General features: G+C 43.4%; 1 protein-coding gene across 1 annotated transcript in view; it reads right to left on the minus strand.

The window, feature by feature from the left end:
• Positions 1 to 400: 400 nt before the first annotated feature.
• Positions 401 to 20,781, minus strand: part of fj (four-jointed) — a 45,851-nt gene continuing 25,470 nt past the window's right edge. Inside the window, exons 2-3 of the mRNA XM_065489007.1 lie at positions 20,622 to 20,688; positions 401 to 3,318 (exon numbers count right to left, since the gene is read on the minus strand). Of these exons, the coding sequence (XP_065345079.1) occupies positions 1,401 to 2,774 (1,374 nt within the window). The 5' untranslated portion in view covers positions 2,775 to 3,318; positions 20,622 to 20,688 and the 3' untranslated portion in view covers positions 401 to 1,400. The remainder of the gene's footprint in view (positions 3,319 to 20,621; positions 20,689 to 20,781) is intronic.

Below are 20,781 nucleotides of genomic sequence, written 5' to 3' on the forward strand. Positions count from 1 at the left end.
AACTTGCGAAACGTACGAATGTAAATTTATTTGTGTATACCTGCTGCTGCCGGTGCCGGTGCCGGTGCCGCCGCCACCGCCGCACAGCCTCTCTGATATGCCATTTAAATACAATCGACCGTATGTAAAGAGTGTGGCTGTGCGCGTGCTCCTTTCGCCCGCCGAGATCCCGCAGGACAGACTGGTTGCCGTACGTTGCTCACTCAGCTCCACGCAGCCTCTCGCGAGTGCAGAACGATAATTCACCCTCGCACTTGTCTCGCACGCCAACAGTGGTGACCACCTCCACGCACAATCACCACCATTCAGATGAGACAATCCTCTATTTTGCAATACTCCAAGAGAAAAAGATTCTAAAAATTGTCCTTCAGTGTGGATTTCGGCAAAGTAATGAAAGAAATTTCTTTGCTAATTAATCATAAATATATTTTTCATCTAATCGTCCATTTACATATGAATACACTCGATTAAACACAATGTACATAGTCACACGTGAAATAATATTCAACAGAGATGCATATTTTCTGTCATTTCGTTGGGAAATTTTGACACTAGGATCCGGCACGAAAGTGCGCGTTTCTGCACGATTTCAGCCAAAGGCGTAATAAAAAATGATTGAATGAAACACACACGATCGGCTTTCAATTTGGAACAAACAATGTCGGGCTATTAAATCGAATTTTATCCATTCACATTTTCTCGAAAGCAAAAGACTAGAGTTTCTTTCCTTTTTGCATCAATACATGGCTATAAAATAAAAGCATCGTGTAAATCTCGCCGGGGCAAACGAGGAGAAAATATGAGCGAGGCCTGTCTGACGGAAAAATATGGAAGTAGCAGAAATGAAGGAGCCGATCGAAATGAGCAGAGAGCAAAAGAAATTGAAGCAGTTAAGTGCGCAATTTATGTGGCGATCGGTCCGAAAACAAGAAGGCTCGCTTGCAAGAATTTTCCTATTGCCGGTGTGCGATAAATAAAAGTGCTCTTCATACAAAGGCCCTTTCAGACGAGAAAAAGTCGGCCCGCGGGTTCAAAGAACTGCACTCGGCGGCCGCGGCGCGGTGTGGGTAAATAGGTAAACAAGACGAAAAAAAATAGTGAAAAAGAGCGAGGCCGCGAGAAGGAGGCGTTTACTTACAACGACAAATCCGCCCTCTTGAAATTAGTGCCAGCGGTTCAATTGATTTTGGAACTATCACAATTGGCTGTGACGTACTCACTTGTAATAATCCGCCCAGAGTGACATTTACATTACAACAATAGTTAAGAGTCACGCACTGCATGCGCGCGTAAGTGGTCCGTTTAACGTCAATATCACAATCACATGTTGAAGTCTTTCGCGTCCAAGCGTCCAGGGGGGAGGGGAACAATAATTTAAGACGGAACAGTCACGCGGCGGATCACGCGGTCGACTTGTACATTGACTCGCACCTGACGATCTGCTCGTGCACCCTGGCGATGCGTTGATTCAGAATTTTGACATTCTTCTCGGGCAACGTCGGCAGAATGTCGACGAACTCTGGGTCGGACTGCTTGAACGCCGAACGCAGCAGCTCGCCGACGTTCTTCTGCTTGTACAGCCGCTTGATGGCGTCGGCCGTCGACCGCCTGAACACGCACACGGCGTTGAGGATGGACTTGTGGTAGTGCTCGTACTTGTCCAGCAGCCGGTAGCCGTGCAGCAGGCCGCTCTCGTTGTCCAGGAAGAGCAGCAGACCCGAGCCCTGGTCCTTGGCCAGGTTGTGCGCCGGCGCGTCCATCATGGTCGGGTTCCACTGCAGGTTGTACATGTTGTTGATCATGCGGTCCATGTTGGCGGTGAGGTAGTCGAACACCACCAGGTCGGACCACTGGGCCAGCTCGGACACGTCCAGGTCCGAGCCGGAGTCCTGCACGTCGGGCGGGTGCAGCCGCCGGTCGCTGGGGCGCAGGAAGGACGGGATGAAGGCCGGCAGCAGGTTCTTGACGAACTTGGTCATCACCACGGCCTTGTCCTCGGTGACCCACTGGGCCAGACTGACCTGGGCCTTGACCGAGGACCACTGCCGCGACTGGGGCTTGGCCCGCGACAGCGTGGTCGGCGTCAGGTTGGGCAGGCCCAGGATGTACCTGCCCAGGTAGAAGCCGAAGATCTCGCCCTGGATCTGGTCCACGTTCTGCCGGTACCTGCAGCACGAGGTGGACCCGTTGTCGAAGGTCACGAGTCGGTTTTGCATGCGACCGCAGCCCTCTTCCATCTTGACGACGCGCCCCTGGCGCACGTACCTTCGCCATTCGGCCGCCGAACCGGAGTCGTAGCCGCGCGGCAGGGCGCGTTCGACCTGGTCGCTCCAGTAGACGCCGTCCGAGATGAGACTCGAGTTGACGGGCGTGGACGACGACGGCATCGGCAGCAACGGCTGCTGCTGCTGCTGCTGCTGCGGTTGCTGGACGAACGAGACGGTGTCAAAGGACGCCGGCCTGTCCAGCGTCGGAGGAACTGTGCTTGAACTGAGGTTGAGCGGCCGCTCGGACAGCAGGGGCGAGGCGGCCACGGCCGTCGGCGGCAGCAGGTACAAGGGGATCATGAGGCCGATGAAGATGCCCATGATGAAGGCCGCGGCGGTCGCGCCGATGCACACGATACGGTAGGCACGCGGTTGCGACGAGGGGACCAGTTTGTGTTGAAGATCGGCGTACCACGATGGCAGCACGCCGGACGCGCGCATCCTATGCAGATTCGCCCTGATCAGGTGGTGGCTGCCGTTCTTGTGTCGTTTGCCTCCATCGTACATGGCCACAGCACTACATGATCCGCGACGGGCACTCGCGCTCGGACGCACTACTGCTCTGCTCGAGCGGTCCGTGTCAACTGGCTGGCCGTCTCTGCGCCTTCCCACCTGGAATTTTTTCGGCTCGCACCCCACCACCGCTCTCGCTGCGTCTCGACAGGCAGGAAAGCAGGCAAGCAGCGGCTGCTGCTGCTGCTTGCTCTTTTGTGCGCGCTAGTTAGGTCGGCGGCCGAGCGTACCTGAGTGGCGCGCCGAAGGTGCTTTAATATATCGCTTTTTTATCCAAAAGTGAGCGAGCGTCGTGCAAGTACAGCACACAAGAAGCAAGGGTACCACGATTGGTTGCCAACTTTTGTGGTTTTGCTCCCACCAATATTGTATGAAGATAATTTCTTGTCTCTCTCTCTCTCTCTGCTGCTTGGTCGCTCCGGCGGCCCCGGCGTCTGGTATTTCGGCTGTGCCTCCACTCTCTTATATATGCCTTGTTGTTTTTATGCCGATGTAAAAAAACTCGATGTCATCTTAACGTCAGACGTATCTTGTAAATCTGAAACAAAAAATTGGACGGTTTTTCATCAGAACCCCGTTGTTTGATTTGGTTAGATGATATTCGTTCTCGTGTGCACGACGCGCAGACGAGAAAGAGTAGGTGTGGTCCCACTAATAATAATTCCCTCCGTGCCCAGCACCATATTTTTCATGCAAATTTCTCGCAACATGCTCGTTTGAATTTTAGCACAAATTGAATCATTCAAACGGCAGACAGTACTAAAATCGAGGACAAATGGGCCTGTATGAAGATATCTTTGGTCGTTTGAAAAATAATCCAGTCAGAGTGCTGCTGCCGGGCTGCATCTCATTGTCCGCGCGCGGCACACACACGGAGCATCAGGAGCAATGTTTTATTGTCTTTGATTTAATCTCAATCTGCTGCTTCTGTGAAACCTGCGGCCTCTGGAATAACTAAATGCACTGCAAGAGAGACAAAATTCTCCGCGCAGAGAGCTGCCGACAAAATAAATATTTTCACTGTGTCAGTCTGCGGGGACAGCGCGGTGTGTGTGTGCGTGTGTGGCTTCCAAATCCTCCTCCGAGTGAAAAATATCTCAATTGTGTGCTCTTTGTCCAATTGAATAAGATGATTATGCATAAAATTATTTGTTTTCAGGCTCGGCTGGAATTAGTGTCAGAAATCCGTGGATTTATCCCCGAAAGCACAATTTATTTGGCCGGCCGTCGGATTTTCCTACTCCGCCCACCCGAAACTTAAATATACAGCATACACAGACGCAAAGCGGAGGTGTTTTAATCTCATTGTCGGCGAACAAGATTTAAACGTACGTACTCTTCGCACAGGAAGTGATGCAGCCGCCGCTTACCTACCGCACGCACACAAAGAATAATCCCCTGCGAGTATTTTCAGATATATAAATGCGACTGATACATCCATCCAGCATCCCTAAAAAGGTAAAAATGTAAAAAATGCTGTCGGGCAACAAAGCGACCCTGCCACTAGCAGTCACCTGGCCAAAAGGCAGCCGCGCTTCTCTATTCAGCGGCCAAATCCGCTTCAAACGCGCAGAGGCGGACAGATAAATAATGAATTACTGGTCCGTGACATATTTTTGTAGAACTCGCTCTCGCTCATAGAAACGAATGATCATCCTCTGCTTCGTCAGGTCACTGCAGAGGGGAATCGTCCTAATAGACGTGGATTCTGGGGACACACTCTCTGCGGCGCGGAATCCGAATAATTCTGTTCTAATGAAAGCCTAATTGCTTCTACAAGCTATAAACCCTTGTATGTTATTTAATATTTGAACAAGCCGCGCGGCCGGCCGGCTCTTTATGGCCGCCGTTTTTTGCACGCAGCTGCTCCTTTTTCTGCCGAATTCCGCGCTTGCTTGCTTGCTTTTATTAGCCGAAGCCCGCCATTCATGCGAAAAAGCTAGCGGCCCCTCTTTTCCCGGCCGGCGTTAATTAGTCGGCGCAATTATCGCGATGGCGGACGCGCGGGAAGCCTTAGGTATGCACCCGGGCTGCGCGCAAGCAGACATCTCCCGCAGGGTGGTCTATTTTCGCTGAAAAACGACGCGCGCGGCTGCTGTTTACTTCCCATAAACTCAAAGGACAAACACCGCGCGCGCGGCTCGCAAAAAACTGACCATTCTGCCTGGCGAAAAACAATATTGAAATGTGTGTGCGTCCCGAGAAGAGTAAAGTATGCGGTCAACAATGCGCGCTGGTGGCCTCTCACGTCCGTCTGGCGAAGAATGTTCGTTCCTTCGGCAGCGGGGGCTATGGGAGAGTTTGCAGTTCACGGAATGAAAGAGTTTCTTTGTATCCCTCAACAAATGCTCCCTGGAGGCATTAAAGGCACTGCATGGGGTGCCCTATGAGTTCCTTAACTCCTTTCCCCTTTTCTTCATGCACCATATTCGAGCCATAATACTGGAGGTCCACCTTTTGTATTTCAACTGCCTTGAGAAACCCTGAGCTATTTAAAAGCTGCTGATTTTTTTTGTTAAGATTAAAATGAGACCGTCACAACCCATGTCAATCGTTCTATTTTGATTTTACATGCATTAAAAAGGGGAAATGGGGGAACATTAGGTATTTTCAAAGGGCTATTATTTCATTTTATTTGTGAGGTCCTAAACAATCATGTTCTTCACTTTTGACTATTGAGAATTCATGATTGTTTAGAACTAATTCATGTTTGTCATGAGTAGAAATTTAAATTAATTTATTACATAAATTTCGAACTAAAAAAATATCTTAATATAAATTTAAACTAAACATAAAAAATAATAAATTTAAATTATTAAATATTAAAATAACGTTATAACTTATTTACTAATTATTTAAAAATAACAACTTTGTTTTAAAATATTTTATATAAAAAGCAGCAAGAAAACAACATTTTATGAGACTTTAAAAGAACATAAACCTCTGTTTCTTAATCTCGTAAACAGCCCTCTTTTGTGGTTGCATGAAAAAAGACCACGATTTACAGCCCATCATAAACCTCAAAGCTCCGAACGGCTTGTGCCATGCACTAATACAGGGTGAATCACTTTATTGCAACACGTGAGTTCACAAGTATGTAATCACTATGATCTTCCCTGATCACCCCGGACCTTTTTTTCCCGTGGAGTGAGTCTGCCCTGCCGGAGCGGCGGTGCGGACGCACCTTTGTGTATGGCCAAATGTAAAAAAGAGGCATGCAAGGAATGTTGTGCACAGTAGGAGCCTACTCTCGACTTTGTTAGGAAAAAAAACTAAGCATCAGGCCCTCACGGTCAGTGTTTTTATTAAGCGGGGCGGTGGAGTTGCGGTCAGACAAGCTCATAAATACAATATCTCAAGCAGTCATTTTTTTGTTGATTTCCTCTGAGAAACTGTGGCCACAAAATAATGTCCCATAAACCGGATGCAGCGACCATTTTTGAACTAATCACCAAACAAATGGCTCGGATTTTCTCGGGATGGACGAAAATATAAATTAAAATGCTTGTTAGTTCTCACCTTATTTAAACGACGGGAGAGTATTTTTTTTAATTTGGCGAGTTTTATTGATTTTCATTTAGCTTTCTAAAAATAATCTTAACCGAATAAAAATCGATATGAACCAAGAGCAGCCTGTAAAAAACGGAGGAATGGTTGGCAAGCTATAGATCTCGCGTTATTTAAATACCAAGGTATTTTATTGTCTGTCTATTAATTCAAAGGCCGACTTTAAATATTCCTCTAATGATGCTGCACAAAAACGGCCGGACAGGAAGTGCTGGAGCAACAGCTGGGAATAGTTTCGGAATTAATGGTGATTTTTTTTCTCATTCTCAGCTCTTTTAGTAGCAGACGTTTTCATGAATGACTCAGAGGAATCTTCATCCGGGGGTTGGCAACGTTGCGAGCATAAAGGCATTCCTCGCATTTTCAGCGGAGGGGGATGAAGAATATCAGTTGGAACAGCCCTTGTTTTCTCACCTGGGAGAACGTGCCTGCAGGCTTTACCCTGGTTGGATGCTATTTGTATGAATGAATGCGTTCTGTTAAAGGTCTCGCCGCACAGAGAAAATATATATATTCGGCGCTGTTTTGTGTCGGTGTCGTTTAAAGCTGTTACACAAGCTTTGCACACTTCTCACAATGAAAAATTTTCGTTCCTAAATATCCACCTTCGCCTGCAGAAGGAAAAGTTATCTTTTCGTTCCTGAATAAAAGACTGCTTCTGTTATAAATGGCTTCCTCCCGTCCCTCGCGACTGATGCACCGCCGCAGACTTTTAAAAATGCACAAAGGCGTGTTTTTCTTTAATTTCGTTCGACGGAATGGCTGCTACTTGTGGGAAATTATTTCACTTACGCCGGAAAAATTCGCCGCGACAATGACGAACGCAAATTACGACGATTCCTTGAATAGCATTTTGAAACGCTTAATTGTTGCACAGTCGACGGACGAGTTCCGTTAACTTTCTGTCGTGTATAATTACAATGCTTATTAAATTCAATGAGATTCTAAAGGCCGGGTTAGAAATGCGTAAGAAATTTGCAAAATACATCACCTTTATTGCCGCGTCACAGATTTTCGCCAATTATTTCAACTCTCTACATGGGCATTGGCGGATCGGTATCCGCCTTAATGAGCCGTAAATTGCTCCGTAAGTGGAAAACTTGTGACCTGCTTATGAAGGGTGGTGATTCTACCGTTCCAAACCGGATGCCAATTATTAAAGTTCCTCGTGTCGCGCCAATTTCGCGTTATTTATCGTGGAAACGGCGTAAAAAGGCTCCCATAGGAAAGAGAATAGCACGTTTATTCAGGCGAGTCGCTTATATATATACATAAGCAATAGATCAAGATTATGGCGCAAGCAACGCTGACATCGGCTGCGTGGTTCGCCTTTTTTGAGGCTCCTCTCCTCCGGCTGTCAGAAATAAGAGAAATATCTGGTGGAAAAATTAAAAATATATATATTTTATATTAAATGAAAAAGCAGCGAGGCTCGTTGATCGTGTCTTTCCTGCTTTGTAAGAACTTATTTAACAGCCTAAGCAGATTAAGTTCAGCGCGCCGCTGCTTAGATTATTTACTCGTGATAAATTTTGGTGGAACACACCAAGGGTGCTGGCTGCTCTTTTTTTCCTGACAAGTGTTTGTGGGCCAAACTTGCTCACACAAAGGGAAGTGGCATTGAGAAAATGTTTACAGCGGGAATGGCAGCCAGTTTTCCATCGTCTTGGGGCAAACAGGGATTTGAGGTGTCGAATGAGAGGCTTAGCGCTTCCACGTTTTGACAGCTTGCGGTCCAAATTTGTCGCTCACAGTTTTTCTCTCTGGCACTTCTCTATCTTCATCTCTTGCACAATCAACAATTTGACAAACAATTCTTTTGTGATGTTGCTGTTTTCAAAACGGAAAAATATTCTTTATTTTAGATTTATTGGGGGAGCAAAATCAATTCAAGATGGATGGATTGTTTTAATTTGTGTCAATTTTAATTAAATAATTTTATTTCAGAGCGAAAATAATTAATTGCGCTGCACAATAAATTCTAGGATTGACTTGTATTTTAAAACAAAATTATAAAGATACTGCAAAATCCTGGAAAATGCTTGTTGCCAATGCATGAACTGATTTTTTAGGATTCAGATGAGGCTAAAATTGACCGCTACAAATTTTTGAGAAAATTACAATGCTTTTCAAATGATGAGGACTATATCCTTACTTGAAATCCTATTTTATTTCACAACAAAGAGTTTCCTTAAAAAATTTCATACGCTGCTGCACAGATCTCGACGAGAGGAATCGAAATCTGCCAAGGAAATGTGGCCAAGAGTTGGAAATTTTGGAGAAAATTTGAATTTTTCCGTGGCAAGGTCCTTTTTTATTTTTGCAAATTTTAGAACAAACGGTTTATTTCAATTTTATATTTTTAAAATTATCATCCATGTACGACTCGACATTTTCAGCAACTTGATCGCTTGTGCAGAGTTAACAATATTTTTAACTATAATCAATATGATTGAGTGAAAATAAATTATAGGCTAACAAAGTATTTAAAAAAAATGTCAAGATAGAAAAATAACTAGCTCCACAGGGTATACAACTGATTGCTACTTTGTTGAAAATGAGTCAACCAAAAAATGTAACAAATGATTTCTTGATGAACTGTTCCCAAACACGATTTATTTATTTTTTACTTTCAACAAATCCCATGGCATGGCATGCGGTCTATGTGCATGTTGCTCATGCCCAAATGAACAACAATGATACAAAATTCGAAAAGCACCAGGGACACGGAAGGGTTTTGTGTTCAGCTGCTCAAACAATGGAGGTCACTGGAGTTAAAGCGCACACAATCAACAATTTAATATCTGTTGTTGGAGCCATAATCAATCATTTGTTTACGAATGTAGGTGCTCGGCCGTGTTCGGTGTGTGTGAGACTGGCATCCAGCGCAGCGCATGGTCGCCGCGCCGCCGCTGCTTTATTTATTTTCCGACCATGAGTCTCGTCCGCCTCTGCAGCTGATGGCTTTCATCTCATCGCAGACAAAGCAGAAGACACGGACGCTTAATTTTTTATATCAATAATAAAGATAATTAATTTTGTTACAGTATCGTGTTTGGTGACCCCCAGGTATGTGACCTTTGGAGCCCTCGCATTATAGATACCGCGCTGCCGCATGCAATGTGCGAGGGAATCGGGACCCTCTTTCGGCTGGGCTGGTCCTAACTTCAACTTGCAATCAGCAGACTGACTTAAAGCCCAAGGATTACTCGCGCTGGACATTTTGGCCGGAAAAATATCCATTTTACCCAATTCGACCCTCAAGAATCGATTGGAATGCTCAGAAAATTCGTCAAAGACGTTCTTTAATAAAAAAAACTGATGTTTTATAGATTTTACGCTGACGATTGCCAAGACATAAGACGAGACTGCTGTAATTTATTCGTTTCTGTCCAAGTTTTTAAAATTTCTTTACTTCTAATGACCAGAATTCCATATTCAAAACGCCCTTGAAACATTAAATTTGATAAATAGAGTTCGAGTGCCTATTTTTAGACGGCTCCGTTGGCGTATATTATTTTCGTTTCGCCTTTTTTATTTATACATATATGATATCGTAGGCTACATGGGCTGAGCTGGCTCGCTCGCGTTTGCTGATGATGAATGTCACTCAAGCGCAGCACCTTTCCAGGTACGTAAATCACGCGGCCATTATTGTGAATTAAATAAACCCCTTCGCTCACTCGAGTCGCGGCGCGCTGGTGATCTCCAAAGATGGATGATACTTATCATAATGTCCATTATGGTGGCACTCGCGCACGCAGCGTGAGCCAGCCTCAATAGTTGGCAATTAAATGCGGCTAATAAATTGATAATACTCTCAATTAGGTAGTTCTTTCGGCCCGACTTGTGATGTCATCTCGCCGCGGATCGAAAATCAGCCAGCCATTGTTTGATCGCGTGCATTTTCGAGCCGTGGAAAATCGCGGCAACGCATTCATCATTGATTGTTTACCAAAAATTCCAGCTCGCCGAGCAGCTAATTACGCATGCAAAGCAAATGGGCGGAATTCATCAATCGGCTGCCTTTGTCTTTGCTTCCGAGGAAATTAATTGTCTCTCTCTTCGGGAATGCAGTGTGTATTCCTGCTTCGGCTGGACGCAAAAGGAAAAGAAAGCAAAGGTCTCTCTCTCGCGCGCGCGAGTCTCTCGTCGGCGGCTGCTTATCAGGATGCCGAGTTGAAAAACTCGTTTCGCCTCTCTTCCTAGAAATTTCGGCCCCCGGGAGAATTTTATTTTTGCTGAAATTTCACTTCTTGTGCGTTTAAAAAACACTATATCTGCATATAATGGAAAGTTAACCGTTTGTGAAAACATCGCCGCATGCATAATCAAATAAATACGCGGTGAAATACTATTGTGATGTGTGTGTGTGTGCTAAAGGCCGCGTCTATAGACTTAGACAACGCGCGGAATGATTAATATTCAAAGCGAAGCAGCACGTCCGAATGCGTTTCGCGCGTGCTTTATGCTAAGTATCCCACGTGAGCCGACTGCCGCTCATTCAAGTCTCTCAGTGTCCGATAAAAGCAGAAATGACTGAAAATTTGAATGGCTTGACACAGCCGTGACTGGAATATCTTTCGCAACAAGAGACGTTTTAGAATTTCAAAATTTTCAAAGTGCTTCAATAAATTTATGAACGGCACGAATGAATTTTGTAAGATTGTACGGTTCTTAAACAAGAATTTCTTATCAGTTAAAGCATTTTTTGAGCTGAGAGCGGGCTACGTGACCTTCGCGAATTCATTTCGTGGAGGGACCGCGCGCATTTGAACCTCCTAAAAGATAATGACGCATTCCCGAGTATGGTAACAGCGCGCGTTTTCCTCCTTCCAGCATGCTCCTTTGCAATGTCGGCAGCCGATTTTGCATGCCGTGTAAAGCAAATAATAAGCGCTAATTGTTTCCCTGAATAGGCGCCTCTGTTTTGTTTCGTTTTCTCGCCGCTCAAATTCGCAGACCCTGGCGAGAATCAACAGACTTGTGCTGAATGAATTGCTGAAAACCTCACAACCATGCAGACACCGAGAAAATGACGCTCTTTGTTCTTCGCACTTTTCACTATACATACTTGCGCTAAAATATTCCCATCGTATGTGGCCAAAAAGGAGAGAATGCATGGGTTTCTCGTCGCTTTTTAGATTTTTTCGTGGATTTTTAACGATTTTTAAAGAAGCGAGAGGTCAATTAGCAAAGTAATATTATTCCATTTCTGTTTTGTTAAAAATTATTGAGCCTCAAACAAACAAAAAAGAATCTTTTTAGCATTTCTCTGCGCTGTAATAATTTAGTGTTTAAAAAGGATTGATAGTTCAAAATCCTGGAAAATCTTGTCTCCAGTGCATGGACTCATGCCTTAGGATTTAGTTGAAGCCAAAGTTGAGCTTAAAAGCAGTGTAAATTTTTTTAGAAAAGTTACTGTCTCTTTAGTTTCAAAATTTAAGTTTATTATGGGCTGACAGGGCAACTATAGGACTGTCTCCTTATTGGAAATCCTATTTTATTTACAACAAAGAGTTTCCCCAAACACTGTTGAACAGATCACGACGAGAGGAATCGAAATCTGCTAAGAAAATGTGGTCAACCGTTGTAAATTTTGGAGAAAATTAGAAAAAATTTAATTTTTACCATTTTTGATTATTGCAAATTGTAGAACAAATAATTATATCTCCAATTGAAATTTCCGCCAGACGCATTTGAATAGGACGGCTGCCAACTGGATTATTTCAAGCCTGTCCAATTAATATATTTGTAGTATCTGATTCAAAGAAACAGTCTAATAATATTACGTATGATTAATAACGACTCTTGCAACCGCATATATACGTCCTTAAGCAATTTGTAAAGACGGGAAACAGAAGCCGCGCGCGAGGCACCGAGTACAAGACAGCGAGTAAATTAGATTATCTACAACAATCGGAGGCGGTTGTCACAGCAGCCGGAGCAACATTAGAAAATTAGCGCCATTTATCAATTCGCCAGCGCAGCATTTGCATAATATTCAAATGAACTTGTCGCGCGGCAGCTGGCCAGCAATTTCGCATCGGTTGCAGCGAGCAAATTCGCATGCGATGCAAAAAGCCGAGAGAGCAGCCTGCCCCTCTTTCGCATGACCAATTGCGATTGCCACATTCTGCTCCGTTCTCCAAAATGGAGAAGCGGCCGGGCGAGTATTACACGAAATAATAGCACCGAACGACGAACGTGTACGTACTCCATCATCAAAAGCCGCGGTGAGCGCCGAGAGAGCGAGCGAGAGAGCGAGAGAGAAAAAGCATATAATCAGCCGGAGAAGAGACAGGCGCAATGCACCGGCCATTCTTTTCGCACTACAGTTATAATTTTGCGGCATCAGCAAGTGCTGTCCTCGTTATTATGATGATTATTACTCGAAAACACACCTCTGGCCGGCGAGATGACGACGGTCATGGTGCCGGCGTCGCCGTTTCCCCGCTCGCTGCGTTTTACGCTATGATTTATGCCCGTAGAAAACCAGCTTTTCGGGGGCCTCTGTCGCTGGCTGCCGCCGCGCCGTTCGCTCGCTCGCTCGCTCGCATAATAGTGAATTTATAAATGTGTTTTAAATATTAAGAAAGAGACACGGGGGCCTCCTTCTATTACGGACTTGCACTGTGCGCGGTGCGGGACCCCATGCCAGCAGGCATTCCCCAACACTCTTTTTTTAAATATAGCCACTCTTAAATCACACACACTCGGCCATGTGGATTATTATTATTGTTACTGTGTGTGTGTGTGTGTGTGCTCTCCTCTCCTCTCTGCCCTTTTAAATTATTTGTAGGCAATGAAACCGTCGTGTGTGCTTGCGAAACCCCTTCTTTCCATGAGCATCACGTCTCTGAGCACGTAATTAAACTTGCCAATTCGAGTGTGGGCAAGATTTACAGCGCCACAGACCTCATTAATTAATGAAAATACATACAATGTAAGCACTTCAACAAACTTAAACGCGAATGCAAGCATTCCTCGTGACATAAATTTAGCTTCTACGAAATAATCTTTTATTGAATTCTAAGTTTTGGCATTTTTTCGAGAATTTGTCCTTGTGGCGGATTCAATAAAAATCTTATTATATTCTAACTTCCCTGTCATGAACGAGATCGCGATGAGAGGGTATCCAATTGAGCGATAAAAACATTTTCAAGCATAGAAATTATATTTAAAATTTTACCGCAAATCTAGATGCCTCTTTTGAACAGATTGCTCTGGTTAAAGAGTTTTTTGCTCTCCAAAATAATTTCAATCCTCTTCTTTGCAAAGGCAAGGACACGTTTTCTTGTTCTTGTAGAAAATAAATAAATAAATGCAAATCAATCGCAGGGGTCGCATAAACACACGTCTTACTGTTTTGTCACTTCCTTTACCTCAAGCCATACATATTTTCCCAGCAAGCAATTTTTGTAATACTTTCATGCACTTCACAATTAAATCATACACGTATGTATGACTACGTGAGCAAAATTATGTATGCGCGGAGAGTGAATAAAAAGCATTCATAAAGGCGAGAGAGAGAGCGAGCGGTGCGCGCGGAGAGAGAAGAGGAGGAGGCAACCGAGCATGAACAAGCAAAATGTAAAAGACATCAGGCAGCATATTTATTTATTGGAATGCGCGCTGTGTAAATAAATAAGAGGCAATTTATATAGACGTAGTCGTTTCGAATTATGGATGTTTTGTGGAATAAGAATAACTTATTGCACATTCGAGTCGCTGCTTTTTGTGATGCAGAGATTTGTCGCACGCATAAATTAAATTAATTTGGCGCGTGCAGGTTCTCCGCGAGGTGTATTTTAAACGGGGAATAACCTCCATAATTCGAGGCAGATGAGCCATCTTTTCGGCTCAAGCAGCGTGGGAATGTATTTTTTTATTTCCCTATTGAACGACGCTGATTAAGCTATAAATTTCATCGTTTTACATCATTCAAAAAATATTCCAAATCAATGGCCAATTAAAATCTACTGCATCCGGAGCTCAATGGGCTTGTTCTCGATTTGGCCCGAGAAACGTGGAATTCTTGCACCGGGTCATGGAATTTCATCTTTTATATACGGGGCTCTCTCTTGAGAGAGAGAGAGGCTAGTTAGCCGAGCAAGACTCGCCGTTTTGATTTCAGAATGCCATTAATTTTGTTTTTGTGTCGCGCTGGCATAAAATATATATCTGATATAGCGCCTGAAAAATATCAAGTATCACAATGTAGAGATAATTTATATTTCGTTAATTGCTAGGGCAGCGAGAACATTTCCTACCTCTAAAATAGTTTGCGGAGTCCATGACCGGTTATTAATCAACTAAATCATCACAAATATTAAATTAAATAATCCAAAATGCATACTCTCTTTTGAACATAAAACAAAATCCTCCAGCATTGAAAATGTGAATTTATCATGCATATGTAATAACATTCTATCAAGTTTTAAATAAAAAATTTGTCTCTTAGTTATTGCTGAATTTAACGTTTTTGTTCAAATGAATTGAGTAAATAAAAGTTTAATACAATATATTATTAAAAAATTGAATTTATAAAAATAATAAATATTATATTTTAAATTAAAATCAATTTTAAATTAAATTTTGGTAAAAATTAAAGGTAGCTTTATAATTTTAGTGTCTGTTTACAAAACAACTTAATCACTAGTTTGAACTACTGGTTGCTTACTTAATTCATTTATTCACTGTCTCGTCTGGGAGCTGAAGATAACTAATAAATAATGGCAAGGAAAAATAACCGAAAAATTAAGATCTACCTTCTTTAGTGAATATCAACAAAAATCGTTTTAAAGTAACTAAAACTAATTTTTCATATTGAACTGTAAAAAATAGAAAGAAAAATCCTATAGGGGGAAATGAGTTAAGAGTTGCGTGTTTTTTTTAAAAAAAAAATAAAAACTGGTTGTGCCGCGACACCCACAGAAAATTGCAGCGTATGCACAATAAGCGAGGCGGTGATGAGGCATCGGATTCAAATATTCTCTCTCACACACACAGCACACAGCTCCTTTTTCGCTCATCATGGAGAGTCATAAGAGCGACCACGGCTTCCGCCAAACAATTTTGCAGGAGCATCAAGCTCTAGTTATTTTGGCGCGCCATCTTCGACGGCGCGGCTCTCGCTCGCTCGCGTCGCTCTCTTCATTATTGTGTTGTTTTTTTATGGAGCAAAGAACAGTTTGATAGCCTTCGGGTTGAATGCACTCACCTGCTATCTGTGTATAATCTGGTTAGTTTTATATCATCTCTCTCGGCCGGCGTGTATGTTGTCCGACGGAGTACACGCGCGCGCGCACGTAAATTTAATTTCAATTGGATTGAGTGCTTCATTAAAAAAAATGCGAACTATAGCAATTCTCGTAATAATTATTGCTGAAACTGTTGGTTAAGTATCTCGAACTGCAGAAGAGGCGTCGAGACTGTTTAAATTATTTATCATGCGTTGGAGCAAGCATAAAAGCTATAATAAGAGATAAAATGCAGTTTTACAGCTGTTAAATAGACGGTTTTAGACTGGTTTTTTTAAGAAATAAATATTTTTAGCCCAATTGAAAATTTTCCTATCATTAAAAAATGAATAAAAAATCAAAGAGTAGAAGATTGCAAAAATTAATGATTTTAAAATGCAATATTGAACGTTTTTCAGTTTAAGTTTGGAATATTATTGAAGGGGTGGTTAGGGGGAGGGTTGAAGGGATGTCTGAATTGGGACCCAGTCAACCCAATGAAAACGGTGACAAAGAAAGAATCATTTTTATTCTCTTTGCATGAAAAATTTCCTTAAAAATTAAAACTGGCCAAAATTTCTACTAGCGAAGCAAAGTCATGTACTTGTTTACACACTTTGAGTCAATTGGATGATTTTACACGACTTTAAGTCTGGTCCAAATGGCTAGGAAGCTCAGAAAAAAATATTCGATCGTCTAAATTTCCCAGCTTTAACAAATGCACAAGAATTTATTTCAAATATCGATTAATTTGGTGAGTCTCATTATTAATAAAGTGAAAATCTATATCTGGAGCGCACGGAGGAGCGGAACAAGCCACAGCAGGAGCTATTACACATATTAATTGATTATCAAAGCGAGCAGGAGGAGCAGTGCGCCGAGTTGTGAATGGTCGCGCGTAAGACGAAAGGTCGGGGGCTGACGTCAGAAAAGGGCTTCTGTTTGCCTTCGTTGATTGCTTTTACGGTCTGGACGCGCGAGCATAGCGAGCTGGCTCTTATTTGGTGCACACACGACGCGCTAGCCGCAACTCTCGCGGCTACCCAGCAATTATTCGGGGATTATTATTATTTGGTACCGCCTTCTAATTGCAGGTTAGCTCTCGCCAGCCCGCTTTGTGGTCAGGGAGCCGTTCTTCCTGTGTCATGTAATTGGCTGAAATTTCGCCTGAGATGCGCTCGCCGCGATACGGATGCACATACTCACACGGCATAATTCTGCGCTGCGCCGCTGAGCTCTCCATTAGTCGCCGCCGCAGCCGCACGGCCTGCCCCTTCGCGTCCTCGGCAAACTCTCCCACATACACTTCCTCCGTGTCATTATAATACTCAGGTCTCTAATGAGATTTCCTCTGTCTCATTGTCAAAGTTAGAAATGTCTTTAAGATATATTTTTTACTTAAAAAATGGCTCTAAAATTTGAGGAAAAAATGACAAAGCAAGGATTTGGAATAAAACTCTCTCGGGGAAAACCATGAAAGCTTAGCTGGAAAATCCCTATCAACAGGCAAAGCCAGAGGATATTTTGTGCTAAATTTTAAAGACCGCGTCTTTGACGAAGTTTCTGAGCACACAGATCGATTCTTGAGGGTCGAATTAGGTATAATTGATATTTTTCCGGCCAAAAAGTCCAGCGCCACGTGCGTAGCACAAGTAGAACGTTTTTCCCACCAAAACAATACTCACTTTACCTAATTCGACCCTCAGGAATCGATTGGTGTGCTCAGAAACTTCGTCAAAAACGGTCTTTTAATAAAAAAGGGCCAAAATTATTTGCCTCAATGAAATCATTGGCTTTTACAGCAGTTAAAATTTATTATCCAGTTGATTAACCATAAATTTTTCTTGGTCCCAAATAGTTTGGTCCGTATAGTTTCAATACTACACTATTAAAATCGGAATTTAACGGTTCGTGAATGTAAATATGTCTTTTCCAGCGTTTAGGAAAAAGCCAAGAGTGCTTTTCAGGCAATTTATGTTTTCAAGGCATGCCATTTGTAAACAGGTGATTGTAGTTTTAAAAACCAACGCCTCCTTCATTTCATAATTTTATATTTTTATCCTCTAAAGAAGATTACGTCACGCTATTAAAAAATAGCCATTTTTACTGACCAACGAACACAAAAGCTTATTTCCATTCAGGCCAAAATTTGCATGTTTTTTTTCACAATCCGGGTAAAATAAAATGCTGACGTCAATCGCAAAATTTAGTTCCTGCATTATATTTTCACGGTGGAGTGCCTGATTTCTGATTTCGTTTTCTATGTGAGCGCGCGTCTGTACAACTTCCTCTCTCTCGGCAGATTGACACGCGATTGCGAGTAGTAAATTGGCCTGGGCGATAATTGCTCGTGGGCCCATCGATTATCACCTAATGTCATTTTTAAAAGGCGATCTGCACGCGATCCTTTTTTCAGACAGGCGGACAGCCGGCCGGCTTGAGCGCTGATGGACGCTCACTCATTACCACGCGCGTTGCTTATTGCACCTCGGAGGCACGCGGCCCTGTGTCATTTGAATACGCGAGTAATTTATTGGCCGCCGGTTTACAATTTTTTTCCTCCGCTTGTGATTGTGCAGCGTTTACAAGGCATTGAAATGCAGATAATAGACCACCCACACTCATATTTTTTTTTTAAATTCTATTCCTGAGTTAAAGCGTTAAAACAATTCTTTTTTTTTCGTAGCCCTCGGCAACGTGGTGAATTTGAGCAGTTTCAATAAAATTTAATCTGGCCGTTGCCCTGCTCCAGCAGTGCTTGCCCTCCGTGAAGAGCATTCATCCGTTTTTTTTTCTTGGCGGTGCGGCGAAAAGCGTGTGAAAAAGTGAATAGCCGCGTTTGCAAAATGCAGCCAGCGATCGAGCGAGAGGCCGCGCCGGCCGAGACCTGAATGCATGCAAGAAGCGGTTTGTTGCACGGTGACCCTTGCCGAGAAAAAGTAGCAGTCGTCTTTTTAGCAGTGCATTGTGTGCCCGGCCATGCATGAAGCATTGATTAATTGCACAATGGCGAAAACGGAGAGCATGCACAATGGGTTTTGTCTCAAAATTTCAGCTGAAACCGCGAGTAAAGAGCTGCGCGGAGAGATTTGTCGGAATCCGCGAGAATTATCGCAAAAACGCCGCGATATTCAAATATAAAATGGCACGACGCGTTAGGGCAGCGAGGCGGGACGTAAAAAATTAGATTACAAAGACGGATAGGAAAAAATTGGCGAGCTATAACCAATTTTCGTCCGCTTGCCGCCGCGCAGAGCCGGAGGTGTATGATGCGATAACGGGGCGTGCTTTTTATATAGTAATATCGGGTAATAAAACTCGGTCTTCCTTGGCTATTCATTTTTTCCTTTCTGTGCCGCGTATATAATATTTTATGCTCTCATTGTATGTGCCTTTTTTCTCTCTCGCGCCGTATATTGTGGCAATTTTCAATTCATTTTCTGTTATGCCTATCCATCAAAAGCGCTCTTCGCCACGCAGCCAGCCAGCCACATGCAACAGCCGCCAGTCGCGCCGCGCCGTCTCTCTCGCGCTTATGGGCCCACTTTTCAGCACGACAAATCATTGAATTTTCTGCCGAGCTCATTGGTGCGTGAATCTAATTTAATTCGAAAATCGAATTTCCTGTCCTGCATTCCGCACCGATTTTTTTTATAGCGTTTCCTCTCGTCATTTTTGCGAATCGAAATGTCGCTATCGTTGCTCACAAAACTGCGTCATTTTATTTTAATTTATATGTTAACTTGAACTGCATTGATTTCACCATTTATACACTTAAAAATCAATTATTGCGTTACGTGATTGGTCTTATATTTATGGTAGTTTAAATTATTTTTTAAATTTAAATCAATTTTAAAAATAATTATAGAACTTTTACTGCGTTTCGTATAGTTAAAAAAATTAATCAAGTTTTTTAAAGCCGAACTGAATGTTATTTGGCGAATAATACAAGAAGTGATGATTGAAATGTATTCATTGAGAGGTGGAGATAGTGCGAAGTAAAGGGTGTACCCTGAGCGGTCGGTCGGCTTCGACGGCGGCGGATAGATTTCATAGGTGAGGCCATCAAGTCTAATGAAGTGACCGAGTGCACCTTTTTATGGTGCCGCAACCACTCTGAAACGATCGTGGTGTTGATGAGAAAAGGCGATAAATAAATCGGGAGAGAGAAAATGCGCCCGGCGTCTCTGAACATGTGTATATGTGTCAAATTAGACGGAAACCGATTTTTAATCAATGGCGCCAACTGCACGAGATTTCTGTAATAAATTTCGAGTCCGCGATCGGCAGCACGGCGTGATTTAATTAAGCAGTGGAAGCATGTGTTTATCAATTAGGAAAGGCGCGGTTTAGCGTCTATGCGATCTAATGCCGCGGCCGTGCGTAATTGCCCCCAATTGGGAGCTGGTTTTATTTCTCAATTTCACTTTTCATCGCATAAATTACAAAAAGTGGCCACGGCTGCGCGGTCTAATAATAAACCAACGCACCAGCTAAACTATTAATTTGTCCTTTATTCTAGTTAATTAATCTTCTTGTTACTCGTTAAACAAGCGCGTCTCTGATTGTGAGTGGGAATCAAGATTGAAAAGCGATTGACGCGAGCAATGCCCAAACAAGCACATTCGCATGCAAATCGTCGCGACGAGGCACTTGTTGTCACTTGTAATAAGAATGGTCACCGCGCGCGCACCGCACCGGTCGTGCAGACGGCATAAATCGAAAAACAACAAGGGCCGCGGCGCTGATGGCCATAAAAACTGTGTAAATCTTATAATGAGAGGTTTAAAAAGAGGTGTTGATTTGCTTGTAAACATGCACGGATGCTTTTCTGTCGGCGTGCGCGCGTTTGCTGGCTCGCTCGCGCCGAGAAAAAGAGAAAAGATCGCGCTGCTCTGGCAGTAGTTGTCGGCTGCCTGGGTTTTATAGTGGCGCGCCGCCGCCGCCGCGGCCGCTCTCGTCGGTTATTAACTTCTTAATGATTAAAAAATAAAATGGGAAGGAGGCAGTTTCGCTCTCCGACTCGTCTCACCTGCTACTGCAATTTACAGCATGGCCAAACAACACTCTCTCGGCGCGCTCCGTCGACGCGGCGGCTCCTGTAACAAATGGCAAGCACGCTTAATTAGAAAAATAGGGCCACATCGTATCGTACACACACACACTCACACGCGCCAACACACAACACACCT

This window comes from Cloeon dipterum, chromosome 4 (assembly GCF_949628265.1).
Source record: "Cloeon dipterum chromosome 4, ieCloDipt1.1, whole genome shotgun sequence".
Taxonomy (NCBI): Eukaryota; Metazoa; Arthropoda; class Insecta; order Ephemeroptera; family Baetidae; genus Cloeon; species Cloeon dipterum.